The sequence below is a fragment of the Anolis carolinensis genome, chromosome 2 (genome assembly GCF_035594765.1).
Source record: "Anolis carolinensis isolate JA03-04 chromosome 2, rAnoCar3.1.pri, whole genome shotgun sequence".
NCBI lineage: Eukaryota > Metazoa > Chordata > Lepidosauria > Squamata > Dactyloidae > Anolis > Anolis carolinensis.
Window position 1 is genome coordinate 39435435 of NC_085842.1, and position 18090 is coordinate 39453524.

Sequence of the window (18090 nt, forward strand, 5' to 3'; positions counted from 1 at the left end):
ACACTTGTGACATGTATAGGAAGAGCCTTGTATTTGTGTTTCCAGCTGGACCGCAGTTACCTGAAACCACAGATATACACCACCAGTCTGATAAATATTTTGATAATACTTGACAAATAACCAAAGTGATCAGAGGTTATAGATATCTTTAAATGGTGCTTGCTGTAAGTTTTAAAAATTGTTTTATTTGATATGTTAATTGGGTTTTTTATATCGGGATATGGTGTTTTAACTTATTATGTATTGTGGTTGGATGTATTTGTATGAATTATATATGTTGTACGCTGCTTTGAATACCACCCACGGGAGAAAAGCGGAATAGAAATGAATTAATAATAATAATAATAATAATAATAATAATAATAATAATAAGAAGAAGAAGAAGAAGAAGAAGAAGAAGAAGAAGGCTGATCACCATAAAATCACCCTAGCTAAGTGGTTCTCAGCCCGGGGTCCCCAGATGTTTTTGGCCTTCAACTCTCAGAAATCCTAACAGCTGGCAAGCTGGCTGGGATTTCTGGGAGTTGTAGGCCAAAAACATCTGGGGACCCCAGGTTGAGAACCACTGCCATAGGTCTTCCCATGTGACTCTACCATTTTTGGATCAGAAGTCCTTTGTTTCAGTATGGTTCACTGTTATTAATGCAAACCTCAGGAACGTATCCCATGCAGGTATGGGATTATATTGTATATTGTATGAGATATATTGGTCATTATCCTCTTCCACACTAAGTTATGGATGTATTTGCAGGACCGCAACCTTGGGTAACAAGCAGGGTGGTTGATACCTACAACTGGTTGCTTATCAGTACTCAGACGGTTCCTCATCTGAGTACTGACAGGTCTGCTCTGAATAATAATAATAATAATAATAATAATAATAATAATAATAACAACAACTTTATTTTTGTACCCTGCCTTCATCTCCCTGAAGGGACTTGGGGCGGCTTACATGCGGCCAAGCCCGGATAATTACAAAAACAAAATAAACAAAATACAGTATAACAAAATACAGTATAACAAAACAATATAAAATCAACATATTAACATAATAAATTTTTTTAAGGTGACCGTAATAAAAACATGATTTAGGCACCAAGATAAAAGTCATAAAAACAACTGGGCAAAGTACACCAAGTGAGTTTTGTAAACACAGGGGATAAGTAATTGGCTAAAGTGCTACAATCAATGAGAGAGCAACTTGGAATTGGGTGGGCCCTGTGGTTTTATCAAACTGATAGGCAGGTAAAGAGTAACAAGTAGGAAAATGGTCGCTGGAATGGGGTCTGTCATAGGGATGAGAAATTCATTCTCCAAAAGCCTGTTGGAAGAGCAGGGTTTTTAAGCTCTTCCTAAATACTACTAGGGTGGAGGCTTGCCTGATTTCCCTGGGGAGCGAGTTCCAGAGCCGGGGGGGCCACCACGGAGAAAGCCTTCTCTCTAGTCCTTTTAAAAAAATAATCTTTATTGGTTTTACAAATCATTAAAAGTATCCTCCCAGCATGGGAGAGAAAATAAGAGGGGGGCGGGGGAAGCAAGAGACGAAAAAAGAAAAAAAAGAAAAAAATATGAAGAGGGAAAGAGAGAAAGAAAAAAAAGAAATTTTAAAAGTGATTTATTTATTTATTTATTTATTTGCAGTAATTATATTCTTGGCAGTTTCAAAGTGACTTCTTGGCAGTTTCATCAGGGTGGTTCACCTATCTTTTTTCCCCCATTCCTAAACCTTTTTTAATTCTACTCTCCTTTTCTTCTTTTTTGATTTTTCCCTTCTGTTGGAGTTATCTTTCCTTCTCTCTTCTTCTATCCCTTTTTTTCCCTTTTCCCTTCTATTTTTCTTTTCTTTTCTTCTCAGTCTGTTTTTGTTCTTCCATCACTTTATTCCAATTTGTTTCTTTAATTGGGATTCCTTTATTTTTTTGCTAGTAGAAAAGTCAGTCTGTCCATATTTCTTATGTCAGCCTTCCCTCTAGTCCTCACCAACCGCACTTGTGACAGAGGTGGGAGTGAGAGGAGGGTCTCCCCCAATGAACAAAGAGATTGCGCAGGTTCATAGGAGTAATTGCGATCACAAAGGTAGGTGTGGCCCGAACCATTCGGGGATTTATAGGTGATCTCCTTGAATTGGGCCCAGAAAGTAAACTGCAGCCAGTGGAGCTTCTTAAACAGGGGGGTAAACCACTTCCTGTAGTTTGCTCCGGTTGGTAGCCTGGCTGCCGAACGTTGGACTAGTTGGAGTTTCTGGGCCGTCTTCAAGGGCAGCCCCACATAGAGAGCATTGAAATAGTCCAGTCTAGAGGTAACTAAGGCATGGACCACCATGGACAGATCAGACTTCATGAGGTATGGTTGCAGTTGGCGCACAAGTTATGTGCTGAAGAAAGTTATGTGAAAGAACAGGAATGAAACTATGCTACGCATCTATAGCATGCTGTGATTTTTGTGATTGCAGCAGCTCCAAAAAGGGGAGCTGTGACAATGAATAAAGCAGTAACATTCATCCATGTAGAGGGTGATCTTTCATTGTAAGTTCACATGTAAGATTCCTGGATTTGATTATATGGTATGGCGCATTTGGGACTTGGAGATTCAATATTTTGAAAGTTCTCAGCCTACTGAAATGCGTAATTTACCCTTCTATGTTGCACTTTTGGGAATGCATTATGTACATTTGATGGCACTACATTAAATAACAACAGCAACAACAATAATACAAAGGGTGCTATATCATTTTAAAGCTTATGACACTGCTAATATAAAAAGCCCTTATTTCTTCTCTGCTGCCTTTCTTGATAAGTAGTATATACAGCTGGGTTGTATCTGCAGCTGGCAACAGACCTTGGATTGGGGGAGGGAGGGATATATTCCCATGAATTTCTTACTCAGAGAATCTAACAGCTTCCAGATGGACAGAGGGACCCTTTTATGAAGGTACCATAATGCATCCCATCTGCAAGGGTGAGCATTTCTGTAACAAGTATGCATTTAATTAGAATACATCACTGATCATGATTCTTGTTTGGGTTCTAAAATGCTCACCTGCTTCTAAATATTTCTGAAGCTAAAATAGTCTAAATACAACACATACACACACAAACCTGCATCTTGTGATGAATAAATTACACAGATTGTTACATAATTACATTGATTGTTATATAATCTAATATTACATAGAACGTTGCTTAACAGAAATTAGGTTAGTAGCTGTGAATTCTTGTGGGGGTGTATAAACTGAAATATTAAAATGAGTAACCAATATTACTACTACTACTACTACTTGTTTATTTACTAATCAAAGTATTTTAATCAAATCCTACACAGTTTGCAATGAAAATTAATATATATTTCATTGTTACATTTTTTAGTAAAATATGCATATCCTTCCCTCTTTCTAAAGATCCCAGGATGACAATCACTAATAGTGGTAATACTAACAATAGAACTAATAAATATTAATTTTAAGGTAATGCTTACTAATAATATCTAAGCTAAATGTAGTACTAATACTATCTCTGCTGAAAGAAAGTTTGAATGAGATAGCAAGTATGAATGTGTGAATGTACTTCTAGGAGCAACAAGATAGATAGGTTCAAATGGTCTTGCCAGTGGAAATCAGGTCCCTGCATTATCAGTACTCACTGGAAGTTAGAAAGCACAAAAATGTGGCAGCAACATATATAAGTAAATTACTTTCTTAGATTAAGTTAGCATTTAAAAATTATCAATTATAAGTTATTATGTGTTTCAGATTTTTGAAAAGGTTTGAAATGTTGGAGATAGGGAGTATCTGAAGATGTTTCTGCCATGTAAACAAGAAGGGTTACTCTTCTGCTGATTCTTGGATATCCATGAAAAGTCCACAATGCATCTTGGATATCGCTGTTCTTCTGGATAATTTCTGCCCTCTTGGGAATCTAACTTTTCTCTTTAAAACAGCAGCTGTAAAAACTTATACTAGCATTTATTTGTTGTGGATGTGAATTAGACTTGAGCCTGGATCCGATTTTAGCCATTCCCTTCAGCCAATCTGATTCCTTTGGTTTGATCCAGTATCTGTAATGCAAGGGTCCAGCCATCATGGATTTCCATCTGAACAGGGACCACGTGGCAGCCGATCATGGCTCCTCCTCCCTTATTTGACATCAGAGTTGAATCTTTTTGATTTTCCTTTATTTTTCTGATTATTTTTATTTAGTGCAGTGGTTTTCAACCTGTGGGTCCTCAGATGGTTTGGCCTTCAGCTCCCAGAAATCCTAACAGTTGGTAAACTGACTGGGATTTCTGGGAGTTGTAGGCCAAAACATCTGGGGACCCACAGGTTGAGAACCACTGATTTAGTGGGACTGACTGGGAGTTGGGGACCTGAGGGATGGTGGGTGTGGTGTATGCATGTTTGGGAACCTGGAGAGTCATACTTTTAGCTTACATTTTCCTTCCCTTCCTCTCCTTTAGAAAATACTTCTAAAAGATAATAATAATAATTAATAATAGTAATCCCAGCAATCAAAGAGAGAAGCCTACTTCTCCTCTAGAGTAGAAAGTAGAAAAAACTTTAAGGAAGCAAAACGCCAAGCAGAAAGGAGATTGCAGGCAAGAGAGGGGATTTTTAAGGTAGTCCACGGATGATAGCTCCACTGAGCTCCAGGTCATCACTCTTCCTTTTCTGGACCTCCTTAAAATGCCTTGGAAAGCTATGTGGCATGCTGCTAGTGCTGGGAAAGGAAGAACGCACACACCTGCCACTCCTCTAAAGTAGAAACAGCTTTAAGAAGCATTAAATCCTGTCTCCTTCTCTACAAGCAGGAGGAAAAGGATCCAGAAAGAGTGGTATTTTAACTCTGATGCTTTTTTAAGTCCAGGTCTTAATGGAAAGGGAATCTGTGGGAATATGGAAAGGGAATCTGCGGGAAGCCTCCCCCCCCCCCGCCCATAATGGGCTGGATAGGGTGCTTTCTTAACTTTGTTGCTGACACCTAGGCTCCCTTGAAGAGAAGAAAGGAAAGGCTCCCAGGGGAAAGGGGAGTCTCGTACGTTCCTCATTGCTGCTAATGGGATGAAAAGAGCCTCTTTTTCTGATGCGGAACGAAAACGCTTGTTCGGCAGAGTGCCTATTTTTGGGAGGCACATGGAAATGGGTATGGGGGGCTTCTGGTGTCTGGCTAGTAGAAACTGATAGTGATTCACCTGAAATGCGCACGCCTAGTATGAATATGCTTTTAGGTCAATAGTAAAATGCATTTTAATGTTGTATGGTTCCCAAATTTGCCTTTTAGCTCCACGTCTTCTGTTTTTCTTTGCCGTGTTTGCTCAGTTACTTTCCCTGTTTGGCAGAAAAATAGAACTGAACGGAGTAAGAAACTCCTGGGACAACTGTCAGCAGCAAAAGGTTCAGTTTCTCATGCTGGAAATAAAACTTTCAGCAGCTCTCAGAATTGTCAGTGTTGTTGCATGTATGAAACTGCCCCACCTTTTCTTCTTAATACTGGAGTTGCTCCTTATGTACACATTATGTATACAGATGCCTAATCTTCAGGAATAATGTTTATTTTCAGGAATTGTGACTTTAACTACACTGAGCATTCATCCCAGCCTGTGTACAGGCAATAACTTTCTCAAAAGTTGAAGGGAGTATTGCAGAACTTCATTGCCTAAGATATTTTTGGTCTTTCTATAGTCTTTTGAGAGTTTTGTACCACTTCAAGCAGGACACTGTCAAAACTTGTTCCTAGCAATAAAACTACATTGTTCTTTCAGAGGCATGTTCATCTTGCTTTGCCTCTTGCAACAGTAATAGGAACACAAATAGCTGAGTTGCTGTAATCTCATTTATCTATCTTATATCTAAAGGTAAAGGTTTTCCCCTGACATTAAGTCTAGTTGTGTCCAACTCTAGGGGCTTGTGCTCATCTCTATTTCTAAGCCGAAGAGCCAGCGTTGTCCGTAGACACCTCCAAGGTCATGTGACTGGCATGACTGTATGGAGTGCTGTTACCTTTCTGCCGGTGTGGTACCTATTGATCTACTCACATTGGCATGTTTTCAAACTGCTAGGTTGGCAGAAGCTGGGGATAACAGCATGAGCTCACCCTGGTCCCTCGATTCAAACTGCTGACCTTTCAATTAGCAAGTTCAGCAGCCCAGCCCTGCACCATCAGGGGCTCCTTGGCTTATATATCTATATCTCATTTTTATAGGGCATGTTTTATATATTTTAACCTCGTGTATATTTTAAATTGATTTTTAAAGTGCATCATATTATTTTTTTGTTTTTCATTTGTATGATATATAATTTAACGTATTGATTTTGGAAGCTGCCTGGGGTCCTACTTTGACAAAAAAATTGCATATAAAACAAACAAACAGATATTTACATACCAAACTACCTTAATCTTCAGCTATTTTAATAAGACTAGGAATATAAAGTTAATAACTAGATGTGTACCTATAAATAATTGTACACAGACATAAGCCAGAAAAAATAGTCATGGAAGTAGAACACAATAAAACTAAAATCTACTAAATTAAAGAGATAACATACCATTTCTCAGTTTATCCCCCACATTCTCTTTCCCCAAAACACCCAGTGCTTAAAACCCATGCATGCATGCATATACATACACACCAATCACAATTGCTTGTTTTTCTTTAGAATAAAATTTGGCTACATTTATTGTGATTTCCAAAGTGCTGGATGCTGTGTGATTTTTAGCTCTTCAGAAATTATGTGACTTTTTGCATGAAATCTTTCCCTTTATGACAAAAAATGTGTAGAATAACAATACGATTGCCAGTAATCTCTCCCAGGGGTAAAATGCACTCTGTAGTTTTAATTAATGTAGCACTTAATTCATTTTTTTCTTCATAGAGAAGCAACTCTTCAGATTAAATGGAACTTTGACAGCTGTCATCAGATTGGTAGCAATTCATTTTATAAGTAGACATTCTTATCGAATGAGTGGACTGGCAAGTCTAAGAAATATTATGGATTGTAGAAAACATCTTACTTCAGCTATCTAACAAAAGGTAACATGAAAGCCCACGTAGAAAAAAAATCCAAGAAATATTTCATAATGATGTGGTTAGTGAGAATGCTATTTGGACAACTGATGCATTAATTTTAGGTGGAATTTCACAGCAAGGAATGAAAATGAAGGTTTCCTACTAGGTGATAAAACAGCTTGTCATAAGACCCCTAGTGACATGTCATTTTCTGAGAAACTGGACAACGTTTGATAAAAGAAGTTGGTAGAAGCCTGGCTCTTTCAAGATATTTTTTTTAATGCTTTGACCACGGTGTTGTTTGAGATCACTGGCTTTTGGATACAGTGGAAAGAGTGTGCAAATTGACTTTTATAAGGATTTGTTTTTCTTATTGTTCTAAATCAAATCCACATATTAAAATACTGATGTTTTGTGTCCTTTATGGATAATATGAAAGGCCTATAAATACAGTAGTCTCTCGCTTATCCAACATTCGCTTATCCAATGTTCTGGATTATCCAACGCAGTCTGCCTCCCGCCCAGATCCACAGCTGTTTCTCTAGGCAGCAAGGACTGAACTTTTTATGGATTTAATTTCGGATAATGTTATTGTAAATTCATTTTATGCAATTCTATTTTTCTTTGTAGTTAATTTGTTAGTAGCCAATGTTTTTGTAGTCAATGTTTTGAATACATTGCAATGTTTTGGTGCTAAATTCATAAATACAGTAATTACTACATAACATTACCGTGTATTGAACTGATTTTTCTGTCAGTTTGTTGTAAAACATAATGTTTTGGTGCATAATTTGTAAAATCATAACGTAATTTGATGTTTATTAGGCTTTTCCTTAATCCCTCCTTATTATCCAACACATTTGCTTATCCAGCATTCTGCTGGCCCATTTATATTGGATAAGTGAGACTCTCCTGTACAGTTTTTATTTGGCTGAGCTCAGATGTTCAGATAAATAAAGGTAAAGGTTTTTCCGTGACATTAAGTCTAGTTATGTCCGACTCTGGGGGTTGGTGCTCATCTCCATTTCTAAACCGAAGTGCCAGCATTGTCCGTAGACACCTCCAAGGTCATGTGGCCGCCATGACTACATGGAGTACTATTACCTTCCCATCAGAGTGGTACCTATTGATCTACTCACATTTGCATATTTTCAAATTGCTAGGTTAGCAGACGCTGGGGCTAACAGCGTGGACTCACCCCGGATTTGAACCACTGACCTTTCAGTCAGCAAATTCAGCAGCTCAGTGGTTTAACCCACTGCGCCACCAGATTAGGCTTCTTTAAAAACTAGAATGATTGATAGGATCCCAGGGTCCTTTCTATTCCTCAATGCTTATGTCCTGGTTTAATTTAATTATAGCCTGCCATTAAACCATTAAACTTTGGTTTAATGCCAATATAGTGATATGGATCTTATTTATTTATTAGACTTGTATACCGCTACTCCCAGTTTGGCTCGGAGCGGTTGATCTTGAATCAACTTCAAAATCTGGTTTAAAATCTTAGTTTATTCCTCTAAAGTAGGGGTCCCCAAATTTTTTCAACAGGGGGCCAGTTCAATATCCCTCAGACCTTGGAGGGCCGGACTTACTCAGCGACAGCAGCAGGAAAGGTGTGCGCGGGGCAAGGGATGCACATTCCTTTATCGGCGGCGGCGGCAGAAATGGTGAATGCGAAGCGAGGGAGGAGGGAAAGGCGTGCTCAGAGCGAGGGAGGAGGGAAAGGTGCACGCCTTTCCCTCTTTCTCCTTTGCACCGCATGTGCCTTCCTCGGTGGAGGAGGAGGGAGCTGCTGTTGTGGGGGCTGGATAAATGGCTTTGATGGGTCGCATGTGGCCCACAGGCTGTAGTTTGGGGACCCCTGCTCTAAAGGATGATCAGTGGCAACCGTTGAAAGGCTGCTTCTGGAAATAGCTAAATAAGGTAGAAGTATTATTGTATTGTGATACTTAAGAGGAAGGAACAGCTATAAAAGATTATTATATTACAAGAGCAAGACCAATGAGAAGTCAAGTTCATCCTTGCTCTCCATTATTTATCTACATGTCAGATTGCCACTACCTATTTTTTGTCTATTCCAGTTTTTCAGAAAGGTATAGTCACTTTGGGATAAATTTGTTCTTCACTTCCAGCTCTTGTCATTCCAATCTAGGCATCTATAGTCATGCCTGGACTGCAGGTTCTTGAGCTCCTGCTTTGGCAATGCATCTTTTTTTGAGTGCCCAGGGCATATCCATAGCTACCGTGGAAATCTAACTACTCAGGCTAAACAACTTGTGCCAATAATCACCAGCTTTGTGGATCTGATGAAGAGCCAGTACAGGCCACAAACCTTTTGTGCTAGGACTGTGACATATTACAAATGATAAATGAACACTTCATCCTCCTAATTTATAGCCAATTGGATGTACCCCAAATTCCATTGGCACAACTGAAATTAGTCAGAACATCCATGCTACTTACTGCAAACAACGTAGCATAATACCAGAGAGGTAGTATCTACCAAAGAAGAGCTGGAATTTTCAGAATATCTATTGGTCTGCTAGGACTTGTGTTGCCACTACAGAGCTATCTGGAATTCTGACATTTGAAATATCCCAAAATCCAAAACTGTACACATAGATAGCTGGGATGGTGAAACCTTTTTTTCTGATGTTTCAGTGTATGCAAACTTTGTTTCATGTACAAAGGTATTAAATATATTGCATAAAATGACCATCAAGGTATACATTAAAATATATGTGAAATATAAACAAATTTCATGTTTAGACTTGGGTCCCACCTCCAAGAAATCTCATTATATACACATATTCTAAAATCACCAAAAATCTGAAATCCAAAACACTTCTGTTCCCAAGCATTTTGTATAAGGGATACACAATATATACTTAACTTACCTGTATTATTTTTTTCCATTTTATTAATACATGCCACTCTTATCATGGAATTGAAAGTAGGGTGTATTGTCAGAGCGCAATACACAGTTAACTCTTTACACACTCGCATAGTGGACAGCAGACAGTGCATGATGCAATCTCCAGCTCACATTGCAACACTATAACTCAATTACATTTAAACAACTCTATATACAATCATTCCCACTTCAACATGTATATGGTTCTCAGCACTGGCTGGACACAGGCTGGTTTGGCTTCTCCAAATTTTACACCATATAGACTGTACAAGTAATTTTCTTGTGATTTGAAGGATCATTATTCAGTCATCAAGATCTTAAAGGCATGAACATTGGATACATTAAAAGTAGACGGTGCAATGTTTTTTTCCCCCTTTTCCAAGCAAAATATTACAAAGCTGAATACATAAAAGAAGGAACCATAATGGGGGCAACTTACAGTAAATGAGAGGAAAGAGGAAAACAATGTCCCTTCGTCATATCTGGATAGTTTGGCTAGGACTCCTTCCAGAATGGTGACAAACTGAAAACAGACAGATTTCAATCACACACACAAAAATAAATCCTAAACCAGAATTTTCTCAAATTATGATTACAGTTGAGCAGATCAGAAGTAAGTCTGTTGAGGTTTAAGGGATTTTACATGTGTATCTACCGATTAGGATGAAAACTGTCAGTTGGAAACCAAATGTCACTAAGATGATATAGATATAAAATTCTGTCCTCTGTCTAGCAGAGAAATTCCTTGTAGAAGAAAATGGAAACCTAGGCATTGTGTGTGTGTGTAAATGATCTGATTATTGTAGAATAAAGGTTTTATATTATCTACAACCAACATTTCCTCCCTAAAATACTAGCTAGATCATGGAATGAGTCCATAAACAGAATCAACGGCAGTCTTTTCTTTTTTGGCAGCATATAGTTTTAATTCAGATGTGTATAAATTAATTATTAGCTATAAATAGTGTATAACAGGAGGCATAGCTGGCTCCTTGAGATAACCATAATTTTTTGAGATAATGTTTATTTATTTGTTGGGGAACTGGAAATCAGGCAATTTCAAAGGAGAAGCATTTCAAATATTTCTTCCTCTTTTTTTAACCTAAAATATTTCCATCTTCAAGTAATTTGGAGATCTAATTTTGGTTTCTGTTTTAGCGACACAATGTTCTTGCTTTGAGATATCACAATATTTTTCAATGTTTGTTAATCAAAACCAAATGAAGGAATTAATGAATGAAGCCAACTTTTATAATAAACAGACCACATACTTGATGTGGTCACAATGTACCACACCAACATAAGTCATCCTGGATACACTGAAGAAAAGATTGTTATGTTGATGCTGTGCACTGTGAAAGCTAATTACAGTTCAGCTCTCAAGCATACAGTGCAAGAATTATCCTGCTTCTCGTCATTATTATCAAACTGATTAGTAAATATTCATATACAAGTCTAGAAAATTTAGACTTATTGACTCGCCAAAACTGGGTCAACTTATCCACTAGTTAGTGGAAGTATTGTACCTTAACTCTCTATCAAAAAGGAGCCACTCCCTTCTCTGAGCAGAGTGGAAAAAGGCGAGAGATCAGTCAGTCCTGGGAGAACCTAAAAGAAGCTCCAACCTCCTCTACTCTCTCTGCCATGGCACTACTTCTGGCCTTTAAGAATGACTAGGTGATAGTGCCAAGGGTGACAGCTTTGGTGCTTTCCCCTCTCCACGGAAAAACCCTCGACTTATCCATGGCTCATATCAAAATCCGTAATTTTGACCCCAACATCTGCCCTTGACTTATACGTGAGGTTGACCTATACATGAGCACAGTATGTATGGTAATCATAACTCTGTCCCTTACAGTGTTCTGCAGGTTCGGGTAATTAAGGTTAATGAAGAACTGCAATCATACATTTTAAGTTAAAGTTAAAGTTCGTGTTGTAATAAGTTTTCCTTCCTGAAAACTGAAAGATGAAGTGGTTCTCTTGTTAAATGGCTGCTGTACTCTTAAAATATTTCATAATCTTATGTCAAAGGAGAACATTAGTTGTGGCTTAAACTTTCATTACATACACATATAATACTGCAGAGTAATTTTCTCTGGATATGAATGAGGTTCAATACCAGCCTTCTTGCTTTCTTCCTCTAAAATTATCACAGTAGCCTTGGAATGCATATAGAAGATTTCCTACATATTTCTTTAATTAAAAATGAGTAATAGACATTGTGTGCATAAATGGCCAGTCTGTGAAACATATTTTATATTCACAACTTAGAAAATGGATAGATTTAGATTGAATGTGGGGTTAGGGGGAAGGCTGGCTGGCTTCCAAGCACCCCTCTCCTGTAGTGATTTTAGTAAATATAGAAGAAATCCATTTGGAAATCTTTATGAATCATGAATTGCTGCTACTTAGCAGATGGGATCATGCTGCGTGAATTTCTTCCTGGCTAGGATGAAGAAACAGAAGAAAGTAATGGGCAGTGAGAAATTATCTGCTCATTTAATCCTATTTAAGGTCCAATGAAAGAAAGGGGTCCTCATTTGTTTTCTGAAGTTGGGAGGGACCCAGACTTATAAGTCCATAACAAACAGGCCACTCCAACTGTATTGCCTATATAGGAAGTCTAAACTGAAGCACATACCAACACTTAGGAAAAGTCTTATTTCACCATTTGAATCTTTCCCTTAACCAGAATGAGTACTAGGTAAAACAGGAAAGGCCTACAAAAAGTCACCCAACCTCATTTACAGGTTTAACTGTTGTGGGTTTGATTATTCACAAATGTCATTAGAATGTTTTCTTTAGGATTCTCTAAGTCCTCCAGTGTAATTCTATGGTCACCTTCAAGCAGAGCCATGATGGGGGACCTAGAGATTCCGAGAGAGATGTTCTCTCAGGTAAATTAAAAATGTTAAAAATGACATTTTTCTTTGTGATTTTTCGTGTTTGTGAAAAATTGTGCCCCTAATTCCAGTCAATGTGGAGGGCTGATTGTAGATGCCAAAATCAACTTGGTCAAAAATAGGACCTGGAATGGAACCTCACTTCATGGCGTAAGTTTTCTGAACAGTGCTTCAGTAAGTTCCTTTTTGACCTACAACTCTATAAATTCTCTAGCTGTCAATGTCTTTGGGTTACAGGAGATGTAGCCAACTCATGTAATGATTCCTTGTGGGCAGCAAAATCAGGCAATTCCAACTGAATGGTCCCTCACGAGGGTCTTTTTCAAGGGAAAAACCAAGAATGGGCAACTCAGAAGTCCCTAAACAGACCCAGAAGCGGAGTTGGCAGATCAAAAGACAACCTGGGAAAATGACACTACCTAGATGAATCCTCCACCTTGTGTGATTGTGGACCAGAACAAACAACTCAGCATCTGTATGCTTGCCCACAATGCCCTGCCTCATGCACAGAGGAAGAACTGCTTAAAGCTACAGACAATGCAGTTGCTGATGCCCGTTTTTGGTTAAATCTATTTAGCAGCTTATGATCCCTTTATTTTATCAGTTTAAAACTTATCTATTTATGCAGTGCTTTCTTATGGGCATACAGAGAAAGCTAAGTGATGTTAAGGTGGAAAGTGGAGAGGAAGTGTGGCTTTGGTGGAATAACAATTGCAATTATTTAATCTAAAACCATCAATAAAGGAGCTTGAGACTAGAGATGGGGGCTCAGAGGAAGTGAATTTGTTTAGGTAACTTCTGACATAGCCTTCCTAGGGCTTCCTAGTTCTAAAAAAGAGAAGCACTACAGTCTGTTTTCTGACCCACTCCTTGTAGGTTAAACATTCTCATCTTACCCAAATCGACAGACTGCAATCACGAGGCATTCTGTCTGTCAGAATTAAATGATCTCTTCTGTGAGAAACAACAAATCACCTGAACTTCTTAATGTGTTACATTTGGATTGAAATGCTCTTTTTAATAAAAGGAGTGATGTTAATAGCAAAACATTTCACCTGGAATCAAAAGTTACCTTTGCTACTAGGAGCGTTATCATTTCTTTAACTGTTTCTTCAATTAATTCATCTATTTTGGAATGATACTGGTGCTAAGGAGGGGGAAAATGAAAGGGGAAACATCATTAATATAAATCAATGGTAAAGCACATTTCTCTACTTTAGATGTCGATATTTACATATTGATTAACATGTGTTCTTGTGTAGTTGGCAGAAATGGAGCAACATTTACACAAGGTTTTCTTTTGTTCTGTTTTACTACAGACACTTTGGTAAGGTATTCTGAATGATGGTCAAACCTCAGCTTTAGTTCGATTCATGCAGCTGAGTTGACATTTAATGGGAATCAAATGCATGCAGTCGAGCAACAAGTACAACTGCTTTTTGCCATATGTAAACCATGGTATTAGGAAGGCAGTGGTGAGAGAGACCACATAAGATCTATTCTTTAGTTCTGTTTCACAATGAAATTAAGGAATCCACATTAAAAAAACAACATCAACCCACCACTGAAACACAGTTTACATCATAAAGTAATACAACAGCTGTCTCTTGGCTCGTGGCAAAGCTGCGATGAGTCAGAGATAACTGACAATGGAGTAGATTTTAAGCAAACAGGCTGTAGTAAATGGAGTCATGGGCTGCAAAAGGCTAATCACTTTGAAGCAGAATTTAATCTTTAGACTCCGTTTTGGACAAAGAAATTAGCTCAAGGGATGTACATTTTCCAATGCATGAGCTTCTTAAACACTTGAGTGAAATGGGGTCTTTAATCACCAAGTGTAAAAATGATCAAAATATGGGTGTTTTGAATCATGCAGAAGATGGTAAGTGAAGTACTGGGGCCCCTCTATTTATACCATGCATTGATTGATTGATACCGATTGAACATTGAGTGTCACTTTCTACAAAACACCAGAGTTTTCCCCAAAGCTTTCCAAAGCTTTACCTACTCGATTACTGACCAGATCAAACCTTGCTGAGCTTCTGAGCTCTCAGAGAATCATCAAGGGGCATCATTTCGGGAAAGACATGACAGTTTTCTGCCATTTTTAAAAAACAAACTATGCTTCTTTTTCTTCTTTGTCTTCTTCTTTTTAAAAAACAGGTTTCTCATTACTGAGCAGACATTGCAGTATTTTTGTTTTGCCAAAGAACAGGAGCAATATTTAATATATGATGATTATTTTCCACATTACCCTCTCTCCCACATTAAATAAAACATTAAAAGCGCTGATCTTAGTCACTGTATTTATTTCCACTTGTTTGCACTAATGTTATTTTAAAATGTTAACAACCAACCAAAAAGAAAAAAAACCCACCAAAAAGCAGTAAACTAGAGAAATCTGCTATAAATATTAAACCATGCTTTGGGGAATGTGAGGGGCAATTAGAAGTGTGGTCCCTCCACACTGATTACAGTTCCTTGCTAGTTTGAGCTGCTCAGCATTTCTTTCTTTCTTTCTTTCTTTCTTTCTTTCTTTCTTTCTTTCTTTCTTTCTTTCTTTCAATAGAACAGTCACATACTACAACAGGAACTTGGAAGAAAAGAAAACAAAATGTAGGACACACTTACCCACTCTTTAGCAAACTTTCAGATGATTGGGGACAGAAATAAAGAGGAAGGTGCAGAAGACAGGAAAAAGAACATATGAAGGTAAACCATAAATAAAAACAAAATCTCCAAAAAAACGGGACCTTCTAAATGGGGCCATGAAAAAGCAGCAGCATGCACAGAAACAATAAGCAACAGGGAATGAAATTATGGATAGAATCCCTTTTCATTGAAATACCTGAAGTTGCTACTGGTTAGAATCACACGAGAATTCAAAAAGGGGTTTGAAAAGTGATTGTAGCACAGAACGGAACACATACACAAAACATCTCTAGTGAGACAGAGAAATATCATTGTTGTTGCAATTGGAAAAAAGAGAAGAATATATGTACAGTTTAGTGGCATGGCAGCTGTTTTCTGAGTTTCAATAGGGAGGTTTGTTAGACTCTCTAGTTTGGGGATGGCTAAGATGCTGTCAAACTTTCCCGCCCACTGACTCATGAGGCTGCTAACACTTGGGAAGTGATAATGCTCCAAGAATTAACATAGGGGTTTGGGCCACCACCTTTGTTTGCCACAAGGGAATTAATTTTGGCCACTATTCTATCTAACATTTGTAGTCATTATTTTAGAGTAACCACCATCATATAAAACAATAAGTTTACCCTAATTTCAGTTATGTTTTCATTTAGTTAACGTGATTTATTTAACTGAGAACCAATCTTCTGATTTAAAAACTATCTGGGATGTGGGTGAGTGGAAAAGAAGGCTTGGCATAAGGTAGGATGTTGATTCTTCTTATATGGGTTGCATCTTCAGACCTAAAGTGAGTTGGTAGTCCCAACAAAAAGAGAGCCACTGAATCAATGGGAGTCTGGCAAGTCAATAGTTAAGAAAGTTCTGTTGATTCAATGGGTCTACTTCAGTTGAAACTAAGTATACTGGATTTAGATTCTACTGGAACTAGATAAACAGGTGTGTGTAGGTGGAAGGGGAAATTTGACAGCTTCTCCACAAAGGTAAAAATCTATTAGGCTGACTTTACACATACAGCAGAATCAGATGGCAGAATCCCAAGGTAGTAGGAAGGTCTATACCACTTAAGGCTGTAGGCTGAATATATGATTTTTGAATGCAGCATATGCTTAAAAATATCCTCAGCACTTTGAAAACAAGTGGGCTGCATGTGGACCTTTTGGAAGCATCTGAAATTCTGTGGTAGAGCACATGCTTCAGAAGGCCAAACACTCAATCACTGGCATCTTTAGTTGGAAGAGAATTTGGAAGAAGGTGATGTGAAAGACTTTTTGCCTGATGTCCTGGGTAGCTACTTCTAGTGTGGTCTAGGAGGTTAAACAAATGGATTGGTATAATACAGCTCCTTGTATTTTGCTTTTTCATTATCAGCTGTTAACAAACAGATTGTTCAATGGGACTTTGCACATTTTAGACTTCTACTCCCAGGATTCCTGGTCATTGATCATATTAGCTATAGTTTCTGTGAGCTGAAGTCAGAAACATCTAGAAAACCAAAGATTGTGAATGCATGACCAGAATTAATTCTACCACCCTAGGACTCAATCATCGCCATATTCTGCTACATATGTATATTCAGATTAATTATCAATGTGACTTTGGCATTCTTTATATGTATGTATGTGTTAACTTGCATGTGTATGCAGGCCTTGGAAAGAATACATCAGTGTTCGTGTGTCAATGTATGTATGTGTTTTCTCACACTGGCTATGGCACAGAAGAAGAGGACAAGAAAGAAGGTATGCTTCCAATTTTCAGCAAGGGGGTGGGGGGAACACATGAAATCCCAGCAAGAGATGTTTAAGAAAAGCAGCAGCATTTCAAAATCCTGTGTTGTGTTTCCTTCCTGTCTTCCCTTCTTATGTGAAAAGACTAGACCTAGCTCTTTTTCACTACCATGGCCAAGATACCCACTGTTGACCCAAGCACAGTGCACAGTGCAGAGCGATCTGTGTTTGCACTAGAGGATAGGGAATCTGGGGAAAGGGGGAAGGGAAATAACTGAGATAAGGAAACAGAACCCAGTGGAGAGCTCCCCCAGTTTGCTGTTGGGGGCACTGTCTTCCCCAAATTACAATGATCTGTGATGGGACTGAATGTCCCCATCTATTCTCCCTGGCTTCCTCCTCCCCACTTGATTAAGATTTTATTTCACGTGCAGAGCCCACCCTCTTTCTTCAGCAGCCACAGCCACTTTTGCAGATATTTACTCTGGATGGTGGAATGCAGGCAGTGCTGCTAAGGAATAGCATGCTGTATCATGACGAACATGCTGAACAGGACAGCTCCCTGGATGCCCAAAGCAATGGATGTGTCCTGGAGGATGTAACCCTTCCACATACATACACGTGCTACCCAGTCAGCACAGGGCAAACAAGCCTTGCAAATGCACACCATGCACACCAACAGAAACTACGTTGGTTGAACCCCATTTTGAAAAGCACCAAAAGACAAAGCTTTATTTTGTGCACAATGTTGTATATGCCCAAGTCTTGCACGCTCCAGCTCTGATGCATGGATGGAAATGGGATTTTTTACAAGCACATTAGGCCGAGCAGATGTACACCAAAGATAGTGAACGTACAAGTTGGACATATCCTGAAGTGCATCTGTGCTTTTGAAAATGCA

At 38.4% G+C, this 18090-nt stretch overlaps 1 protein-coding gene and 1 long non-coding RNA gene across 20 annotated transcripts in view; one reads left to right on the forward strand and one right to left on the reverse strand.

Annotated features, from left to right (window-relative positions):
- The window catches only part of cadps (calcium dependent secretion activator), a 445008-nt gene that overhangs the window by 62343 nt on the left and 364575 nt on the right, over nt 1-18090 (reverse strand). For 10 of the 18 annotated variants that reach the window (XM_062969676.1, XM_062969672.1, XM_062969675.1 and 7 more), the window contains 2 exons: nt 13889-13963; nt 10353-10436 (listed from right to left, as the gene is read on the reverse strand). In XM_062969676.1, the coding sequence (XP_062825746.1) occupies nt 10353-10436; nt 13889-13963 (159 nt within the window). Of the gene's footprint in view, nt 1-10352; nt 10437-13888; nt 13964-15447; nt 15463-18090 lie in introns of all 18 variants that reach the window. The other 8 variants (XM_062969670.1, XM_062969674.1, XM_062969662.1 and 5 more) reach the window with 1 other exon arrangement.
- LOC103279515 (uncharacterized) overlaps nt 2815-18090 on the forward strand; it is a 97533-nt gene continuing 82257 nt past the window's right edge. For both annotated transcript variants that reach the window (XR_506845.3, XR_001730565.2), the window contains exon 1: nt 2815-2958. This is a non-coding gene — a long non-coding RNA (uncharacterized LOC103279515). The remainder of the gene's footprint in view (nt 2959-18090) is intronic.